This window comes from Electrona antarctica, assembly GCF_951216825.1.
Source record: "Electrona antarctica genome assembly, chromosome: 7".
Taxonomy (NCBI): Eukaryota; Metazoa; Chordata; class Actinopteri; order Myctophiformes; family Myctophidae; genus Electrona; species Electrona antarctica.
Window position 1 is genome coordinate 32,972,806 of NC_136812.1, and position 20,456 is coordinate 32,993,261.

At 43.5% G+C, this 20,456-nt stretch overlaps 2 protein-coding genes across 6 annotated transcripts in view; both read left to right on the forward strand.

The window, feature by feature from the left end:
• Window positions 1–1,455: 1,455 nt before the first annotated feature.
• Window positions 1,456–11,922, forward strand: ephx4 (epoxide hydrolase 4; the record flags this gene model as incomplete). Its single annotated transcript, XM_079505353.1, has 7 exons — window positions 1,456–1,698; window positions 2,570–2,655; window positions 5,190–5,347; window positions 7,770–7,898; window positions 8,441–8,544; window positions 9,965–10,113; window positions 11,682–11,922. The coding sequence occupies 7 exons, from the start codon at window positions 1,456–1,458 to the stop codon at window positions 11,920–11,922; spliced, it is 1,110 nt and encodes a 369-aa protein (XP_079361479.1).
• Window positions 11,923–14,145: 2,223 nt separating this feature from the next.
• The window catches only part of btbd8 (BTB domain containing 8), a 30,623-nt gene continuing 24,312 nt past the window's right edge, over window positions 14,146–20,456 (forward strand). Inside the window, exons 1-3 of one of the 5 annotated variants that reach the window (XM_079506444.1) lie at window positions 14,146–14,268; window positions 14,928–15,058; window positions 18,793–18,969. In XM_079506444.1, coding sequence (XP_079362570.1) covers window positions 14,949–15,058; window positions 18,793–18,969 — 287 coding nt within the window. In that variant the 5' untranslated portion in view covers window positions 14,146–14,268; window positions 14,928–14,948. Of the gene's footprint in view, window positions 14,486–14,854; window positions 15,059–18,792; window positions 18,970–20,456 lie in introns of all 5 variants that reach the window. The other 4 variants (XM_079506441.1, XM_079506442.1, XM_079506445.1 and 1 more) reach the window with 4 other exon arrangements.

Below are 20,456 nucleotides of genomic sequence, written 5' to 3' on the forward strand. Positions count from 1 at the left end.
CGTTTGTTTTACATCATCATTACATTACCTAATCATAGCAACATGATTAGACTTTAATATATTAGCGCCCCTCACTTTACACGGGTGTTATTTTTTTTGTTAGAGACGGGAGTCATTCCCATGGTTATAAGGTAATTCCCCAGTCAACAGTTTGTATGTATGTGTATATATAGGCCTATATATATAGGAGTATACAGTATACAATTCATTGCAACAATTCAGGTCAATGTAAGGAATACAAGACAGGTGGGCACGATATATTTGGTATCACTGGGCACTAGGGAAAAGTGGGCACTTAGGGGTGGAGATAACTGGGTACCTTTACTTTTTACCTGAGTGTGTGTGTGTGTGTGTGTGTGTGTGTTAGGCTGCACAACAGTGACACTTGGTAGTGAAAACCAACCAAACGCTATTTTCGTGCTCGGACCCAGCCATGGACAGACGAACCTGCAGCCAGGGACACACATGGAGTGGCTGGCACCACTCAAAATCATTTGTGGACACGAATCCTATTGGTGCCCACTCGTCCAGGGCCCCACGTGTCCGCCAGGTGCCCATGGTATTCGCCCACTTGTCCGGCCCGGGTGTGCACATGTCCCTACAGTGCCGAGATGGTTTTGCTGCCCAGTTGTCCAGTTATCTCAACTCCATACTGTGCCCACTCGTCAAGGTGCCTACATGTCCCTAGTGCCCAGATGGTTTTGGTGCCCAGTTGTCCCTAGTGCCCAGATGGTTTTGGTGCCCAGTTGTCCTTATAGTGCACAGATAGTTTTGGTGCCCACCTGACCTATTAGCCTACCCTCTATTGGCTTAAATGTGTCTATATAAATGCAGCCCCGATGCTGCAGAATTAAATCGAGAAAATTAGAAATGTATGTTGGATGCGGCTTTGTTGATTTATTCACAGATCAGCAGCTATAGCCTATCAGTCGGCATAAAATTACAACAGCCCTTTTTATTTTGTCTTCTTCTTTTTTTTAACTGCAGCCATAGGCTACGGATACTTAAATATATTTATCCCGTTTTGTTGCAGACAAATTCGTGTCTGGTATAGGCGATATTATAAAGTGCCATAAGCTTTTTAAATCAGTGCAGTGTTGATACAGTCGTCGCACCACGTGAGGGATTAGATAGGCTACAGAATCATCTAAAACTGGTTAACTGGCCTATTACGGGTCTTGTATTTGGACTTGCCTCCCACGGTCGTCAACACCCTGTTCATCTGAACAACCTTCGCTGTCACAACGCAAGCGTGAATTCTGACGTGATGCTCCTGCTGCCACCGTTCCATTCAGTCGCTCACCGGGATCCTCCCTACAGACAGTCGTGCGTAGATGCGCTGTTAACGAGACAACGGGCTTGTCAGAGCAAATTTTCCACAGAAACGGGCAATTTACGGAAATAAATCAATAGATATAACGTGATCCCGGATTGATTTCCTGCGGCAATGTAAAGATGGCGAGAGTGCTCCACAACTTGCTGTTATTAATGATCAGACTTGCGCTAAAAATCAGAGTTTGGGGGTATTGGTCATTGATATACGGTTATTGTGCTGTTTGCACCGCCGTAGCCCTGCTGAAACTTTGGTGGAACATAATTTTAAGGCCGACAACAACCTTCCAGTGGGGGATTCGTGAAATCCCCCCGGCTTGTCTAAATGACACGTCCTTGGGAACCCACTGTTATGTTAGAATAAAGGTAAGACATAGTGAAAGGTGTCTCGTGCAAGGAAACAGCCCATGCATTGTGTGTGTGTTTAGCCTATATGCTGTGTGTGGGAGAGCAGTCGCATGCGTAGGATAAAGCAATGCAATGCCGAAACACCTTGCTTGCCATGTCGTGTCGTGAAAGCCAAATAGGCCTGCTTAGTGTGGAAATTTACGAGGCATTTGTTTATTTTGAGTGGTTTTGACTGAGTGAAAACGTTGATTTGGTGCGCATTGTTCTGCTGGCCGGCGCTCAGGTGGTGCTGAAAGGACAGCTCCTGGTGGCGTTTGATCGTGCAGAATGTCAGCATCATGCTGCTTTATAGAATCACCACCAAAGTAACCAATACGTATGAATGTGTTCAACATTAATGTAATTCAATGTGGAAAAGTAAGCACTTCATTCGAGCGCGAAGGAACATCCGACCTTGTTTACAAGCTGATTCTTAATTCACCTATAGCATTATATAAGCAAACTTTTTGTCTGAGCAGCTTCATTCAATTCATTACTTTCTTTGGAGAGATTACAGTCAGGTAGTCATTGATATGATAATGTTGTCGGTGGTATACATTTAAGCATTGTTGGTTCTGAAACTCTTCCTGAAACTAGAAAGAGCGTCTGTAAAATAAACTTACTTTATTATCATATAGCCTCGGTAATTATGCAGGCTTTCATTTTCGTCGGCGTCATTCCAGTATTTATTTTCTATGAGTCGGTTTGGACTGGAGGAATGATGGTGATTCCGAATCCTAACTCAAAGTATAGGCATATTGAACTTTGTTGCCTGTAATGCTCTCTGTACCTAAATAAATTGGACTCCAGGTGTAGGTTTTGGTATAATGGCTCTGTGCCTCCCATCCAGGAGTCTGGCCTCAGGTTCCACTATGTTGCTGCTGGAGAGAGAGGAAAGCCACTGATGCTGTTTTTACATGGATTCCCAGAGTTCTGGTAGGTGTGTGTGTGTGTGTGTGTGTGTGTGTGTGTGTGTGTGTGTGTGTGTGTGTGTGTGTGTGTGTGTGTGTGTGTGTGTGTGTGTGTGTGTGTGTGTCGGAAGTTACTCCACTTCACCACTTTTCAACCTATCTTCATATAGCCTAATTAGTCCTCACTAATGATCATGATAAAATGCCACAATTTTTTCTCTACTCAGTCTGTGTCTCATGGGAGGGCTATTGGGTGTTACAGCAATCGCACTATTGCACTGTTTATGTTTTGTTTTGTTTTATTTTATTATATCTCAGTTTTGTTTCATAATAATCCCTTCAAATAGGATGTTTGCTGGCTTGTAATATTATCATTACATGTCTGTCATAGGGTTTCTGGGACACAGAAACAAATGTATTCCAGTGGGAATTACTTCATTGACAGAACATTTAGTCCTGGACTAGACTTAATGTGTCCACGGGGACAAGGTCCAAACCGTTCAAGATCTAGTTCCTCTCGGTATAATGAAAGAACTGTTATCGAGCCTCGAGTGGGTGGGGGAACGCTCTTGGAATGGGGCCAAGGAAGTGGTCGACTGTCGAGTGCTGTAAGCGTATCTCAGGCATATTATCAGAGCTGCAGAAGACAGGACATAGCTAGATTAATTTACAATAGTGCAGAGTTTCTTTCCTGCTTCACTGGTCATATATGGTATTTCACAGGGATAAAGTACGCCATGGAGACATGAATCCATCACTTGAGTTATTCTTAAAACCTATAGGTTTACTAGGCATGTAACGATACACTCAACTCACGATACGATACGTATCACGATATCACGATACGATTTTTCACGATATTTTAAACACAAAATTAATTTCCAGACAAATTACCGAAAAATCTTTTTTTTAATGATTTATCTTCCTCCCCGAGCTTTTTTCACAATTTTTATTTAACTACATTGCAAAAGTAGCATTACTTTTCAAGTAAAATTACTTAATTTCTGTGTAACAACTGTAAACATGCTTTCTTGTTTAGAACCTAGCTCGAGTTAACATGTAAAAAAAAAAGCTTTCTTTGATGGCATCTTACTGTAGGATAGAGGATAGACCTATTTGACAGTGCAGAAACATAATTGCCTTCCTTGATGTATTAATGAGCATCAACGACCATCACCTGGGTACAGTCACAGACACACACAGCTCCCCTCTGCAGGCTTCTACTACTGCAAGTGACTGCATGGAGTCTGTCTCATTTCTCTCCAAAAGCACTTGAATATGATGGAATATGATTAAAGCTCACATTTCATATCACACACACCATAATTTACTAGCCCCCATAAAAAAGGGGGCTTTTTTATTAAATTGATTAATATTGTCGGGATTCACGATGATAATCATCAGGGATTAATATCGTTATATATCGATATACGATATATCGATACATGCCTAATGTTTACTACTTAAATAAGAATTAAATTATCGTGAATAATACTGATATAATCACTCAATCTATGTCTACAATTATTATTATTATTAACTGTGTGTGTGTGTGCGTGCGTGCCTGCGTGCGTGCGTGCGTGCGTGCGTGCGTGCATGCGTGCGTGCGTGCGTGCGTGCGTGCGTGCATGCGTGCGTGCGTGCGTGCGTGCGTGCGTGCGTGCGTGTGTGGCAAGCCTTGCTTGCTTTTAAACTCATCTATATTCAAAGATGTTGTCAGTGTGGGGCTCTCATCCTGAGTCATCAGATTCACAGTTAGGAATCTGCATCTTGCTTCTCATCTGCTGGGTAAAGAAGGAGGAGGGGGTTTTAGTTCTGAGGAAAAAGATTCTGCAGCTGACAAGATCTTCAATTAGAGAGTCATCCCAGTTCACATCACAAGTGGGCAGATTAGAATCTGAAACAGCTTCTATTATACAAAGGTGACCTTCATCCAGTTGGAAAGAAAGCTGAGTGTCTGGTCTAAAAAGTTTGTTTTGGTTTATGTTTACTTTGAATACATAAGAGATTTAACAGATTTAATGTAAGTTATATACCCTTCTGACATTGTAGTAGTTTTGTATTAACCCAATTTTCAGCAGAGGTATATAAAGTACTTGGGCCCAATTCACTAAGCTGTTTACACCCATATTTTGGGTGTATAGGAATCTTCCAAACTTCCCACATTAGTAGTTTGATTCAGTATTCTTTTTTTGTCTGTGAATTTTGCAGAGGGCCGCTCTTTCTCAAGTCTGCTCGGATGCAGACCTACATGCATGGGACCAAAGCTTACTGCATGTCATTAGAATGCCTTATTCTAGACTACTAATGTGGGAAGTTTGGTCAATTCCTTTACACCCAAAATATGAGTGTAAACAGCTTAGTAAATCGGGCCCCTTGTGTTTTGGTGATTGGAGTCAACTAGATTATTCTTGCATGATTCACACCTAGACTATAACACTAATGACATACACACAGCATAATACAATGTAACAAAACTAAAAAGCTTTTCAACAGACAAATTGGCAGCATTTTTCAATGTGGGATAAGTCTAGTGTATTTTGTTTGTGTGTGCTTCAGGTTCTCGTGGCGCCACCAGCTTCGCGAGTTTAAGAGTGAATTCCGTGTGGTGGCCATCGACATGCGCGGCTATGGGGAGTCCGATGTGCCCCAGTCCACTGAAAGTTACCGCTTTGATTACCTGGTAACTGACATCAAGGACATCGTGGAATATCTGGGTAAGGGAGCACAGGATAACTTTCTATTCTTTCTATCACACGTCTGCCTTACTTCTCATAGAGAGGTTGGTGGCGCCATGACACAATGTCCTGTATCCAACTTAAACTTGTTTCTCATTCCTACGCTGTGTGTGGACAGCCTCTGGGGTTTGGTGGAGTATGGTAAAGCTTTTCGCGACTCATGTTTATTGAACATGGGAGCTTGTGATAGAATGGAGTCCAACCCCCCCCCCCCCAAACTTTGCTGACTACATACTCAAATTAACATGAGGCTCCAATTTTGACCTGGGGACGACTTTTGTTGTTTTACCCCTTTTTCTCCCCAATTTAGTCCTTATGTCAATTAGTTCCTCCCCACACACATATGTGTGTCGTTGCTGCTGTTGTATCCTCCCCCACTGGGAGCATGTATAGTCTTCGTCCTACTACTCCCGCCCAAAACATCCTGCTGACAGGTGCTACATGTATAGGACACATGCAGTAATCTTTATCACCCTCCCTGCCCGGCTTCCCTCCGCCAAACACGGGCCAATTGTGTTCGTATAGATGCTCGACAAAGCTAGATGCACCACGGTGGATTCAAACCCACAACCTGCACGGTGGTGGGCATGCAGGGCTGTCTGCAAACAACAGTTCCTCCAGCACAACAAAAGAAACAGTTGTGTAGGCCTACGCTTTAAAATTGTCCCATTTTCATCAACGCCTACCAGTCTTGATGAAAGCAACAAAGTTATTGTCTCCACCAGGCCGAAGGCATGGGGAGAGAGTATGTTTTGCACTCCGTCCGTGTGTGTGTGTGTGTGTCCGTCCGTCCGTCCTTCCTTCCGTCCGTCTGTTACCAGCTAATCTCCGGCACCGTTAACCCGGTCGATGCCAAACTTTGCACACACACTCCCTGGATGCCAACGATGAACCTCTGCCCCACATTTTCCAGAACGGCCTGTTATAGCGCCACCATGAGGCAGCTTTTCACCATTTTAACCTATAACTGCACCGATCTGCGTGAAACGTTGCATGCACACTCCCTAGAGGCCAAGGACAAACCTTTTACCTGCATTTTACGCATCTGCCTTTTATAGCGCCACCAGGAGGCCGACTTTTGTAAAACACATTTTTTGATATTACTCCTCCAGATTCTGTCCAAAAATCTCACAAATCGTTACACAGTATCTCTATGGTCATGTGCTCAAGTTGGATCTGTCCGATATTTCATATTCCATCCTAATTGGCTATAATTGGCTTTCAAAGTTTGCAAGATTGCCCCGTTTTGAACAAAAGCCTCAAATCATGAACGCAGCATGCAATTTACGTGAAATCTTTAACACAATTTCTTACTAGGCTGAGGAATATATCCCACCCTTTTCACATTGGCCTGTTATAGCGCCACCAACAGGTTGATTTTTGCAAAACACATTTTTGGAACAAAATGCCTCAAATCATCCAATTGCCATCAAAGGCGTATGAAGAAATGGCACCCTTTTCACATTGGCCTATTATAGCGCCACCAGGAGGCCACAACCTGACCTGCCCTGGTGGAGACCTGTGCCCCGAGGGGCACTTTTTCTAGTTTTGTTCTGTAATGGAACTCATGATACAGCCTTGAGGCTACTTGCTGCCTGCAAAATACTCTGAGGTGACGTCAGAAGCTTATGTGTTCTATGAGATTTGTAGCGGAGAGGGGTCGATGTGTTCACTAACAGGTTTTTAGTTGTTGTTGTTGTTGTTGATGATCCTGTTTGAATCTTCAACAGGCCATTTAGGAAATTAGCTGATAACAGGGCACGATGGAATGCAAATTAGTAAATCAATACTTGAGATGTCTCCATTTGTCATATGCTCCTTTCAACCTCCCTATCCCCTCACCAGGGTTCGATTTTCTGGAAGGGGATGCATGTTTCTGCTTTTGACATGCCCCCTCTGGGCACACAACCCTCACAACACTGAAAGGCTGATAATAGAAACAGGCTCAATCTTTGTCCCCCAAGCTAAGCTATTTGTGTCCCTCTCCTTATGTATGTGATATCAGAATGTTTAGATAAGTCTTGCTGGGATGATTCATCCCGGGCAGGCGAGGGGATGGGTGGGTGGAGGGGGGGGGGGGGGGGGGGGTTGAATGGGTGCTGGGCATAATGTGATCAGAACCTCTCAGACTGATGCCCTGACCTTGATCTCCATTTGAGTTTGTGTCACAAATCATTTGATTGGTGTTTTTATGGCCTCTGATCCTGAGAGAGGGATCCAGCTGCGAAATGTATACATTCATTTTCCAAGCCTTCACATGGTTATTGATAAAGTGGAACAGGATAAACAGACGCAGTAGAATCATCAGTGTTATGTCATGTCTAACTCTGAGAGTGTACAAATATAACCAAATGGTACGGTCCATTTAAATGAACACTTTTGGTCTGCTTTTGTTTCCAAGGCTACAACAGATGTTGCCTGGTGGGCCATGACTGGGGCGGGACCATCGCATGGCTGTTTGCCATTCACTACCCAGAAATGGTCACGAAGCTCATCGTCCTTAATTGTCCCCACCCCTCTGTGTTTGCAGGTACTACACAAAATGTATAGTATGTGTCAAATGTCAATTATTATTTAAAAAGAAAAGTATTATGAACAGAAATGTGCTAATTAGAGAGGGTCTGGACGGCTCTGTGTTATCGCATAATAATCATCATTAATTAGGGGCATTATTACTTCAATTCTGTGTTTGCCTCCATCTGGTAAATCCTCTCCTTCCTTAAAGGGAAAATGAGGGGTAATTACAGCTAATGGTTTAACGTGGAGTAGGAACAGCTGGTTGCACTGGTAGAGACAGGCAGACTTATCACACTCCACAGCACCTCTGCCTAAAGATGCACCCTGTAGTCATTAATAAACTATTTAACTTCAATCTTCTCTTCTCTTCTCTTCTCTTCTCTTCTCTTCTCTTCTCTTCTCTTCTCTTCTCTTCTCTTCTCTTCTCTTCTCTTCTCTTCTCTTCTCTTCTCTTCTCTTCTCTTCTCTTCTCTTCTCTTCTCTTCTCTTCTCTTCTCTTCTCTTCTCTTCTCTTCTCTTCTCTTCTCTTCTCTTCTCTTCTCTTCTCCTCAATAGATTATGCACTGCGTCATCCAAGCCAGCTGCTGAAGTCCAGTCATTTCTTTTTCTTTCAGTTGCCCCGCTTCCCAGAGCTCATGCTCTCCATTAACGATTTCAAGGTGGGCTGTGACGTATGAGCTATTTCAAGGTCAAGCTTGTTGTGTGTGTGTGTGTGTGTGTGTGTGTGTGTGTGTGTGTGTGTGTGTGTGTGTGTGTGTGTGTGTGCGTGCGTGCGTGCCTGCGTGCGTGCCTGCGTGCGTGCGTGCGTGCGTGCGTGTTTTTGCGTGGCATTGTGAAATCCATGATCTCGACCACGGTCGAAAAATGATGATGATGATTTGTGTGTTTGCACATGTGTTTTCATCCATGCGTGTTATATGCAAGTGCATTGGTGTATAATTGTATGACGGTCTATTTTTAGTGTTCACATTATTGTGACAGATGCTGAAATGAGAAGGGTTATCAACCGATTACGAAGACTATACTGGCGGCATCTCTTGATTCTTTTTTGATAATTTGCTGTTCCATTCTAAAGTATGGCACTGTTTAAAAATAATTGATCTTTAATATTCTGCATAAATGTTTAAATATCATTAAAATGCATTAATGTTTTGGCTGAAGTAATTGAAAAAATGCCAGGTTAAAAAACCTCTTGTGTGCCAAGTTGTTATAGTTGCCTCGTGCCTCGTTTCTTGTTTCGAACTCGAAGATGTCCGTAACTGCTATTTTTGTGTTTTCGAATCCATTGCTTATGTTATTGCCAAGATTAGGAACATGTACAAGCTGAAAAAGCAGTTATCAGCTTGTCCCTTGTTGCCAGGGTTATTGCGCTGACAAGGCGCCACGGATCAGCATATTCAGGTTGCAGTAGCCATTGGCCAGGTTATTGCGTGAAATAGGCTCTCTCTCCCCCTCTCTCCCGCCCTCCCTCTCTCCCTTTCCCTCTCTCACACTCTCTCTCTAACAGACCACTGGTCTGACATCTCACTTGTTTCTCAGTTTCTTACACACACACACACACACACGCACTCGCACCCGCACTCACACACGCACACACACACACACACACACACACACACACACACACACACACACACACACACACACACACACACACACACACACACACACACACACACACACACGCACACAGACACACACACACACACACACACACACACACATAGCCATGGTTGTCGTCCGTACAGCAATATTAGCAGCATTGGTATGCCTAGCTTTCATTGTAATGGTCAAGGTCAACCACACAGAGCTCCCAAAATGTCCTTTGGACTGCACACCTTACACTAGAGACTCAAATTACCTTGTCTGCATGGGTGTCTTCTTGTTGAAATCACATCACATAACACACAGGCGCACGGCCGCACCCACGCGCACACACACACACACACACACACACACACACACACACACACACACACACACACACACACACACACACACACACACACACACACACACACACACACACACACACACACACACTCACTCACCAAGTGATCTGCTCTGTCCCTGCTGTAGGCCCTAAAGGCCTTATTCACCAGCCGCAGCACAGGGATTGGGAGGAAAGGCCGGTGGTTAACTGCAGAGGACTTGGAGGCCTACCTTTACGCCCTCTCACAGCCTGGTGCTCTAACGGGAGCCCTCAACTATTACAGGAATGTCTTCAGGTAAGTTCACCCAGAGCAAAGTTTGCTGAAAACAAGTTACACTTCATGTAGTGGGGTTTGTGCTGCCACTCCCAATTAATCTACGCATAAGACTTTTGCATGCATGGGTTTTTAATGTTTAGTTTAATATTCTTGTTTTGAATGTAATTTACATTATATCCCTTCCTGAACATGAATTTTATATTGCTTGTGAGGATGTTATCCCTGCTTCTCGTCAGACTCAATTATATACATGCATTTCCTTTTTGATATTCATACTTGATATTATCACAATGTCATTTAACGTATCAAAGTATTTTCAAACAATTTTTTTTTGAGCGGTGCTAACCCCTCCAATATGTCCACTTGACACGAGTGTGATATTTTTTATTTTTTAGGAATAGTGAAAATAGCAGATTTACACACATGTGTGGATGTGTGATTGTGGACAGAAGTGGTTAAGAAAATGCCCCTCCCTCCTCAGTTTTTCCCCACAACTGCAGCCCTGTGTTACACCATGACTAATTCATATACTGATGCTATTGTAAGCATCATGCAGAGATTAAAATGTGAGCAGTTTTTCAGCCCAGAGAACAGAGAAGCCAAAACGTTGTGTCCGCTCAATACAAACAAATCAGCTGCACCCTCTGGTGTTACAAAATGGCTGAATATTTTTGTCTTTGTCTAACTCTAAGTCACAGTAATGTGAAATCACATTTACCGGTAGGCACAATTTCCTTTGCTCTGACATGATGAACTCATCTGTTTACTTGAGTGAGTGGCAGAAAATAAACATTGTCAATCTTCAAAATCAAAAGAAGAATTCCAGTGCATGTGTTTGTTTGGCTTGTGAAATCAGCATGCGCGGCTGAGCTCGCCATCTGCTGCCCCTTAATTCCTTAAGCAATGACTTTATCTCAGCCTTTTTTCTGCTTACGTAAAAGGAATTTCACTGACCCATTCCCAATTAGTGTCTCCACAAGCATTTTCTGTACGTGTCTATTGGAAGGCAACAACAAAAGCTATAAATGTGCTATACTTGGTCCGCTCCTTTTTTCCTCGCTTTACACATCGACCCCATAGGGACGCTATAGGGTTCATGTGGACTGTTTTCAGCTTTAAAACTACTACAGCTTAGAGGTGTTTCGGTGGCGCAGTGCTGTGTATAGTCCCTGCCCACCACCACGGAGGGTGTGGGTTCAAATCCACTGTGGTGCATCAGGCTTTGTCAGCGTCTATGCGAACACAATTGGCCCATATTTTGGGGAGGGAAACCGGGCGGTGCAGGTGATACTGGTCATTGCTAGCCTGGAAATCAGGCTAGGTCATTGCACGAATGCACGTACTCCTACAAACTGGGACGGCACCTGTCAGCAGGGAGTGTTGGGCGGGAGGAGTAGCCTATAGACGAAGGCCCTACATCAACAACAGTGACAACGCAGACATGATTGTGGGGAGGAATGAATTGGCATAGTGACTAAATTGGGTACATTTTTTTTACTACAGGCAGCTGTTTGGACTCATTGTGGGGTTCTCCTGTGCAAAGTGATGACTAAAGTACATGTCTATTGCTTTTTTTGTTTTTACAGTTCCCTCCCCCTTAGTCAAAACTTCATCAGGTCTCCGGTTCTGCTGCTGTGGAGCGAGAGGGATGCTTTCCTGGAGCAGGAAATGGCCGAGGCGTGTCGCCTGTACATCAGGAACCACTTCCGTCTCAACATCATCTCCGGGGCGAGTCACTGGCTGCAGCAGGACCAGCCTGACATCGTCAACACCCTCATATGGACTTTCCTCAAGGAAGGAGAGGGACGCAAAAGCTACAGGAACTGAATCAGTGCCAAGGCCTCCACCAGCAGCTCTGCCCCTGGCCGCCCAGCGCTCCCCCCATGTTGCCATACCTGTCCTGGAAGCCTGGAATATGCCTGTGAAAACAAACAATACTGCAATCATTCTTTAAAACCTTACACATTTCGAGTATTTTCTTTTAAAGATGTCAGCGGCGAGCAAAAGAACAAAAGCACACTTCATCATAGAGGACATCATAGTACATCTGACACATATTCAAGATGATTTTTTTGCACATGACATCCGCCTTAAAGTCTATTGGTTACAAGTGTGCGAAGTTTCCTCGTGAGTTGTATTGTGTGGTGCCTTTTAACTTTCGAGTTAATGTTTAGCGATGTAAGGACATGATGCCACATCCTGAGAGAAGCCTAATTTACACTTCTTTGTCGTATGGCTGCGTCGCTTGCTTGCTTTTTCTTTTCGTTTTTGTGTGGAAAATGTGTTATTTTTCAGCGAGCGACGCAAGTTGGAATTAGGCGTTATAGGCTGTGGTGCTGTCTGCTATAGTTGTGTCACAGGATCACCCCAGTCTACTGTACTTTGGGCACAGCCCATTGTCCTACTCCCTCTATCAGGTAGTGTTGTCTAAAAGGTTTATTTATTTTCTTTTGTATTTTTTCTCAATTATATTTGCTCAGATAGAGAATGTTATCTTCCTGTATAGACAAAAAAGGTGATTGTTGAATATTGTACTTTTTTGTATCTCTTCCTAATACACTGCATTTTGGAATTCACTGAGCCAGGTCTACAACATGCGATTTTATAAATAAAGTAATCAGTGTGAATCTTCGGTAGTACCTTGTTCTTGTTATTTTAATTTGTAGACTTTTGGAGTTACAATAACCCTGTGGATTTTACTGTGCATTTTGCCCCACGGTGCAGTCAGTGAGTGTACAGGTATGACATTCAAAGTAAACAGGTGTGACAAGTGGTAAGCTACCCAGGTATGATATGATATAGTACTTTATTTATTTCCGTTCACACTGAAAATTGTCTTGCGACCCAGCAGCCAAGTATGCAGAACGCATATACACACACACACACACACACACACATTTGACATAGCACAAAGAACAAACCGATATTACATAAAGACATGAAGACAAGAGCAATGTCCACCGCCTAGATTGCCCATGGCTACTACAACTCCTGATTAAGCCTCAAAGTCGACTGGTGGACAAATTAGGACCTCTTTAGTCTGACGTTATTGTATGCTGGTACACCATATCTCCTTCCTGAAGGTAGCAACCTATATTCTCCATACAACACATGGTTAGTATAGAGGTGATATTCCTTGCTAACCTTAGGATGCTGTTATCATACGTGGATGTATAAAGTTTTTGAAATGGTTGTCCAACAATCTTTGAACAAATGTTCAGTTGTTGCAGCAGTTGTGACTTTAGGGCTGCAGACAAACATCCATACCAGGTGGTACTACAGTACAGTACTGAAGAACACTCATAATAATAGAAGTGAAGAACAAAAGAAGAATTCGTCTACTAGCACGAAGGATCTTAGACGGCGAAGGAAGTAGATTCTTTGCTTTGTTTTCTTACACACTGAATCAATCTGATCTTTCCATGACAACAGATGGTCTATTACTACTCCTAGTTTGTCATAAAGTCAAAGGCAATGCCCCATGAGGTGTGTTGTACACTGCTTTAAACAAGAGTGTTGTACTGATGCCACAGTGCGTGCGTGCGTGCGTGTGTGTGTGTATATACCGGTAGTGGTTCTCAAACCTTTTCATGTTTAAGGACACCAAATTTGGCAGCAGACCCCATCTGAAATTATTTAGTGTCAGGGAACCCCATACATACCCCCATGTGTTTCAAAAATATTCTAAATTGTTCAAATTTATACAAGATTGTTTAAAAATATTGATGTGATATCACTGATATGTAATAGCCTGGCTGTCACAGTCAGAGTAGCTGTGAAATGGAAAGCCTAGGTAGGTAAGGTAACCAATTGGAGCGGCACAATTCCTCCGGGGCCGGGCTATGGGATGACAACCTATGCGCTTGAGCGTGAGCGTGTGTCAGGCGTGTGTGCGTTGCTTGACAAATACGCAATCTACAAGAGTCACAAGGGTAGCGTCCGCGACACGTTGTGAGCTTGTAGATCGGCTATTTTCGGTCCGACGCCGCCGTACGCAAGACCGTACGACGAAGTAAATACATTTTGTGGCATAGTGCGCATGTGCGGTGTTCACAAGTCGTTCCGACGATGACGTAATTGGCGTCTCCTGCATTTTTACAGCCAGGCAGCCGGGCGGCAGCTGAACAGCGTGCAATGATGTCAACACAAACGCAGCTCTTACTACCATTATGGGTCAGTTACTTAGTTATAACTGCTAATTAGTTATCGCAACTGCTGCACCGGGGAGATATTAGCCACTGTAAATAACCAACGTATTGCTTGCATTCCGTTTTTATTTTCAATAGTAATAGTAGTAGTAGGTAGGTGTTGAGTCCACGGACGGACTGGAGAGATGACTAGCTAGCCATCGCTAGCCTGTTAACTAGTCGCATAGAAGAGGAAAATGAGAGTGAGTGGCTACATTTGTGATTGTGATCTGATGTAAATAGAACAGTAGTTATTAGCTGAGTGCATATTATGCTAACTGCAAATGCTGCAATGTAGTTTGTGCTGATCAAGGGGGGCGAGTGTGTGTGTGTGTGTGTGCGCGCGTGTGTGTGTGTGTGTGTGTGTGTATGTGTGTGTGTGAGAAGGCGAGAGATGGAGTGTGTGTTTGGGTGTGTGAGAAGAATGATGGGGGGAGGCGGGGGCTGTTAAATAGGTTTTTGAAGGTGAATTCTTGCTGACTTTGAATCAGTATTATGTAGCCTATGTGTGAGCTTGTGTTAATGTGTAATGAATGCTATCTTCTTGTCCATTCCTTCCCTTTGACCTGCAGCTCAACAGTCCAATAAATAACATAAGCTAAATTGAGATACCGTAGTTAAAGTGAGATGTGTGCCTTCCTGCAGTGGTAGACGGCCAAATAAACCATGAGTGGTGTAGAGGAGCAACGCAAGGCTTCGTTCCAGGCCAAGGAGCGGAGATACAAAGCACAGCTCAAGAGATCTCTGTCAGCAGCTTTGTCTGAGGACTTGAACAGGTAACACTATTGTACAGATAGCTCCGTTTGTAAACTCATATCTACACTTAGCTCCGAGGAGAGGTTACGTACGGTATCAGGATATCCCTGCGTGGGTCGAAATGGGGTTGAGCCGTCCACAAACGGTGGAGAAAACCCTTTTCGCAGTATCGTTTACAAAAAGTAAAGGTATCAGAACCGAGATACAGTTGATAAACTTTACCTAGGCCCGTAAAGTCAGGGGTGAAACAATCCCTTACAAAGCGAACAGACTTGTGGTACAGATACAGGCTTGCGTGAGTCATGTCCGTGTCAATTTACACAGAGTGATAAACACAGGTCACATGTGCATGCCATTATGACCACTGACCAGACCAAGTCCCTAATGTTTGCCTACGTGAGTCACAGGAACACAGGGCTCTCGTTTGCTGATGTCATTTTTATTACCATGCATTACACCACATCTGCATTCATTTGATTGCGATGGCACCTAATATATGGAAGCTGCTCAAACACCATCATAGTTGTATAGCGCTTGAGAGTGTGTGTGTGTGTGTGTGTGTGTGTGTGTGTGTGTGTGTGTGTGTGTGTGTGTGTGTGTGTGTGTGTGTGTGTGTGTGTGTGTGTGTGTGTGTGTGTGTGTGTGTGTGTGTGTGTGTGTGTGTGTGTGTGTGTGTGTGTGTGTGTGTGTCATATTTCTGGGGTGTGTGTTGTTATACAGTATGTAGGTTGAGCCAGAAGGACTAGCTGAAAAAGAAACAGCTGTGTAGAAGGAATAAACTGGGTGAGGAACAGCCATAATAAAGAGCTGAGGTTGCTGAAGTTTAAACGGTGAAACAAACGCTGGCGTTTTGGCGGCTCCCATTGGCTTAGGCGGCATGGGGGCGACTCCCATTGATGACTAGGTCGCTATTAAAAACGGGCCTGTTGTATGTCAGGTTTCACCTGACAAAAAACAACCCAAGATATTATTATTAACAGTGATCCATGGTGGAGGTTCCTTGGCCACATTTCAGGAAATTGAGTTGGAGGTTTGGTCAGAATAATGGTCTCCTCAGTGCTGAGCAGATTATTCTCCATCATGCAACACCATCAGGGAGGCTGCAGAGGCATCTGCTCAGACTTAATTCTGCAGCATGACCACAAACAGCCAAAACCATGAAAAAATATCTTGGTGAAAAGAAGAACTGTAAAAGTGCTGTAAAAGATTTGATCCGCACAATATAATCGAGTCCGTTTGGAACAACCTACCTGCAGACTACCTTTTCAAAAATAATTCTTTGCTCAAGTGTGCCTGTTATAACGGCAAAGGGTCATCACACCTAATATTGATTTAATTTAGGGGTTGTTTCGTTTTGTTCCTGCACTGTGTGTTAATCGATAACCTTTTCATGGCTTTGTTTTTTGAAGCATCCCTACTTTACAGCCCCAGTGCCTAAAACCTTTACACAGTACTCTCTCTCTCTCTCTGTCTCCTCTTAGTTTCTCATGTCTGCCCGTCTACTAATAAATCTGAGAATCATGTGCTATATATTGCTTTACACTAGGATCATGGGATATACCTTCTATGAAGCAGCAGGCTTGACACACAAGTTCTCAGCTGCATCATGCCGGAAAATGTTGGTGTAATTCATCAGTGCCATCTGTTGGTGGGTCAGCGACAGTGTAGTCTCGCCTCCCATGCCTCGCCCATGCACAGTTATGAGGTTGTTGCAAGGGTGCGGAGGAGGGAGGGAGTGGAGGAGACTTTCCTACACTGTGTTCCAATCCGCTATAAATTGTCATCCCCTCTGGGAATCCCTTTTTAAAACCGGAAGTTGCACTTTCGTCATCTTAGGTGCCGTTCATGATCAATAACTCTGACAATAATTTGAGCCTATAACTGAAATGTCCAACAGCTACCGTCCGAGGGCCAAGGGAACATGTCTGATAAACCAATGATTCTCAACCTTTTTCTTGTCCCGTCCCCCCCCCTCCCTTTTTAAGGACCCTTCAGTTTGATATGCATACCATTTCTCTGGTACCTTAATCAACACTAAAGTCCCCAGTATTCACTCTTGAGAGTGTACAAATGTATAGTCTTATTAACTACAGAGAACCCCTGAAAGACCCATGGCATGGCGCTCCTCAGAGTCGGACCCCACACCGAGAGCCAGTGAGAAGGGGCCTTACTGTCCACAAGTCTCCCATGCGACTTGATTGTCCAAACAACCTTATAAATAATGTAAGCGACACCCAGCTATACAAGGATGTTCCCACTATGTATTTCCGAGGGACCTGGAGTGGGTTGAGGACCTGTGCGTATTGGATTGGAACGCAGGCATTTTCTTGCTGCTGGTGACCCCATTCTCATTCCCTGCCTGAGTTCTACAGAGGGAAATGGCCGCTGCGCCAGCAGTTGGAACTCATATAGTCCAGTTGGCTTGAGGCCGACCACTTTCTGGGTCACCCAGATCAGTCATTTAAATGGGATTTAATGATGGGTGGTGAAGACAGGCCCCGAGGACTGTGCTCAGACTCATAGTCCCTCTGAAGTAGGAAATCAGGCCATTAGATTAATCTTTCAATTTCACCAAAGTTGGACACCTCAGATCTTGCAACAGTCTTAATTTATATCTAATTGCAATAAACAATTAGATTAGAAACATTGTGTGCAGATGAGTTTGTTTACATACAGTACTTCACTCTGTAGCTTTACATCCTTTCACCCATTGGCTTGTTTTGGATTATGATCAGTGTGTGAAAGTGATGGAATGTTCCCTCATATGAAATGTACACTTTATTTATTAAAGTTTATTTTTATTAATGTTTTTTGTTGCTTTCGCCTTTTATTTTATATTTTTTATGGAGGGAGAGACAGTAGGCTGACAGGAAATGGGGAGAGAGATGGGGGGGGTTAAATTGTCAAGGTTGATGCTGTGCTAAGAATTTGATATTTTGCCCTCTTGCCATTTTTTCTTAAAATAATTAATCGCAATTATTTTTACATAATCATCGTCATCCTTTTCATGTCCAAAAAAGAATACATTTTCAAAATATAGCAGAAATAGCTCTACAATCACAAAATGTGTTGCGCTATGACACGTGAGCTTGTAGATGTAGATAACAATTTCTTACATATTACATATTTTTGGCGCTCGCCGACAAAACCCCCGATCTGATGCAAGATCGGGCTTTGATCGCCAAGGTTTTGCTCGCTGCGTGTGAAAGGAGCTGTGTCCCGAGAAGGCCTGTATTACAGCCAATGACAGCCAATGTGAGCTGTGCTCACAGATAGAAAGTCTGTCTGTCTGTATCGATAGATGATAATCTATAACCTTTATTTCGTAGGAAAATCCAGGTGTCATAGGTAGCTATATTAGCCTAATATTGCTGTTAAATAGTCTAAAACCAACGCATCTCACTTGAATAATGTTGATATTAAAATGCAGGGCAAATATTTGGACCACCACGTGCGCTGTGTGTGTCCGGACTGTCCGCGCTCGTGTGTGAGACGCAGAGAGACAGAATTATTTATTTAAAACCACAAAGATATGACAGCCAATTAAAAAAAAATAATAATAATCCTGTAGTGTGAAAATCATAATGATCTGAGGACTCGCCGACAACTCTAAAAGTCCTACAATGTGTAGGGGCCATAAGTGTCAAACAGAAATTAGATTTATTATGTTCCAATGTTCAATGACAAAAACACATAGTTAATTGCATTTATTTGTGTGACAATTAATTGTGAAATAAAATGTCATGATGGTCAGGTTGTTGCACGAGGAGCTGGAGACTGATGTTCGAGTGTGCGCCGGGTCCACTGCCCTGCAGGCCCACAGAGTGTTGCTGTTGGCCAGAGCTCCGCACATACTCAGAGGGGCTCACAAGGACACCAATGAAGTCCACCTTCCTAACGTTGTCAGCTCTGATCTCAAGGACTTCCTCAGGTACGTGCAACTACCCATGCTAGTACAAAAGTACTAGCATGGGTTCACATAATGACTGAGCCGGGGCCACGGTGGCACAGTTGGTAGTGCTGTCGCCTCACAGCTAGAAGGTCCTGGGTTCGATTCCCGCTCGGGATGCTGTGGGTGCTGGCGGCGTGTTTCCTCCTCCGCGTCATCAGTGCCCATACCCGAGGCGGGGTTGGCGAAAGGGCCCTTCTGTGTGGAGTTTGCATGTTCTCCCCGTGTCCCCTAGGGTAGGTACCCTCACAAAAAACATGCAGTAATCCTGGTCTCTAAACTGCCTCCCCCTGGCCAGCCGGGGTGCCTGATGGAGGGGAAAGGAACTGGTTGGAATAACGTGTTCCTTCCACCCGCTACATCCAACCAGGGAAACTCCCCCCTGTCAGGTGTAAAGGAGCAACTTGGACACTCGGGCATGAAGGAAGCATGAGTTCAAGTCCGTTGCTCTCCCCATGTCCCCCATATATGGGGACTAGGTTGGCGGATGGTGTGTACTGTGTAGAGCCCAGGATCACATTAGATAATTGACACGGGTGAAAAATGGGTTACAAAATCGTGGGAGAAAAATTTGATAAAATAATAATGACTGAGCCATGTGATCCAGTTCTAAATGAAATCAGATGTTGGTTTTGACGGCTACTTTTGATTTAGTTTTAGTCATAATCTTTTGAATACAATAATTCTGTTTAGTTTTAGTCATGTTTTAGTCATCTGAAATGTTTAGTTGTAGTTGCATAAATACCATAAGATTTTAGTCGACTAAATCTACAGTTGATTTAGTCGACTAAAATGTATTTTGGCCAGCCGTGATGGTCCTGAAATGCCTGATTTATTCTCAGCGGTGTGGAGATCTACAAGCTCACAGCGTGTCAACACGTTGTGAGCTTGTAGATCGGCTATTTTCGGAGTGTGGCACGTGTCGTGCACACAACCAAACATAAAAAATGACTTCTCTTTTAATTCTACTGCATATCTTCTCCACTAGTCTCTCCCTAACATTTTAGGCTAGTTTTTATTTTTTTTGTTAGTTTTTGTCATCATAGCTTAGTTTTTGTTGGTGAAAAAAAGGTAGTCGACAAACATTTTTCATCATAGTTTTAGTTGGCGAAATCAACACTGTTCCTGTTTCAAACTGACACACGTGCGTGGAGTGGAGTTGTGTGTCTGTTCTCTATATTGAATAGCATTTTGGCTATGTTATCTCTAAATGTTAGCTTAGACAACAGTTGATCTAACTTTTAGGGGTCCTTTTGCTTTGTCTTGGTGTTGCAGTTCTCAGGCTTTTCCTACAGAGGGCGCTAAGCCCTAACATTGCAGCTGTATGAAAAGCTTGAATTATCCTCTTTCTATCTGCAAAGTAAAATCCACGGTAGACATGACTATGAGCTACTTCCTGTCAAGAAATTCCTTGCAGATGATTTGTCAGAGTTTGGAAGCGCTCGTTATCAGTAAAGCAACCTCCTGCT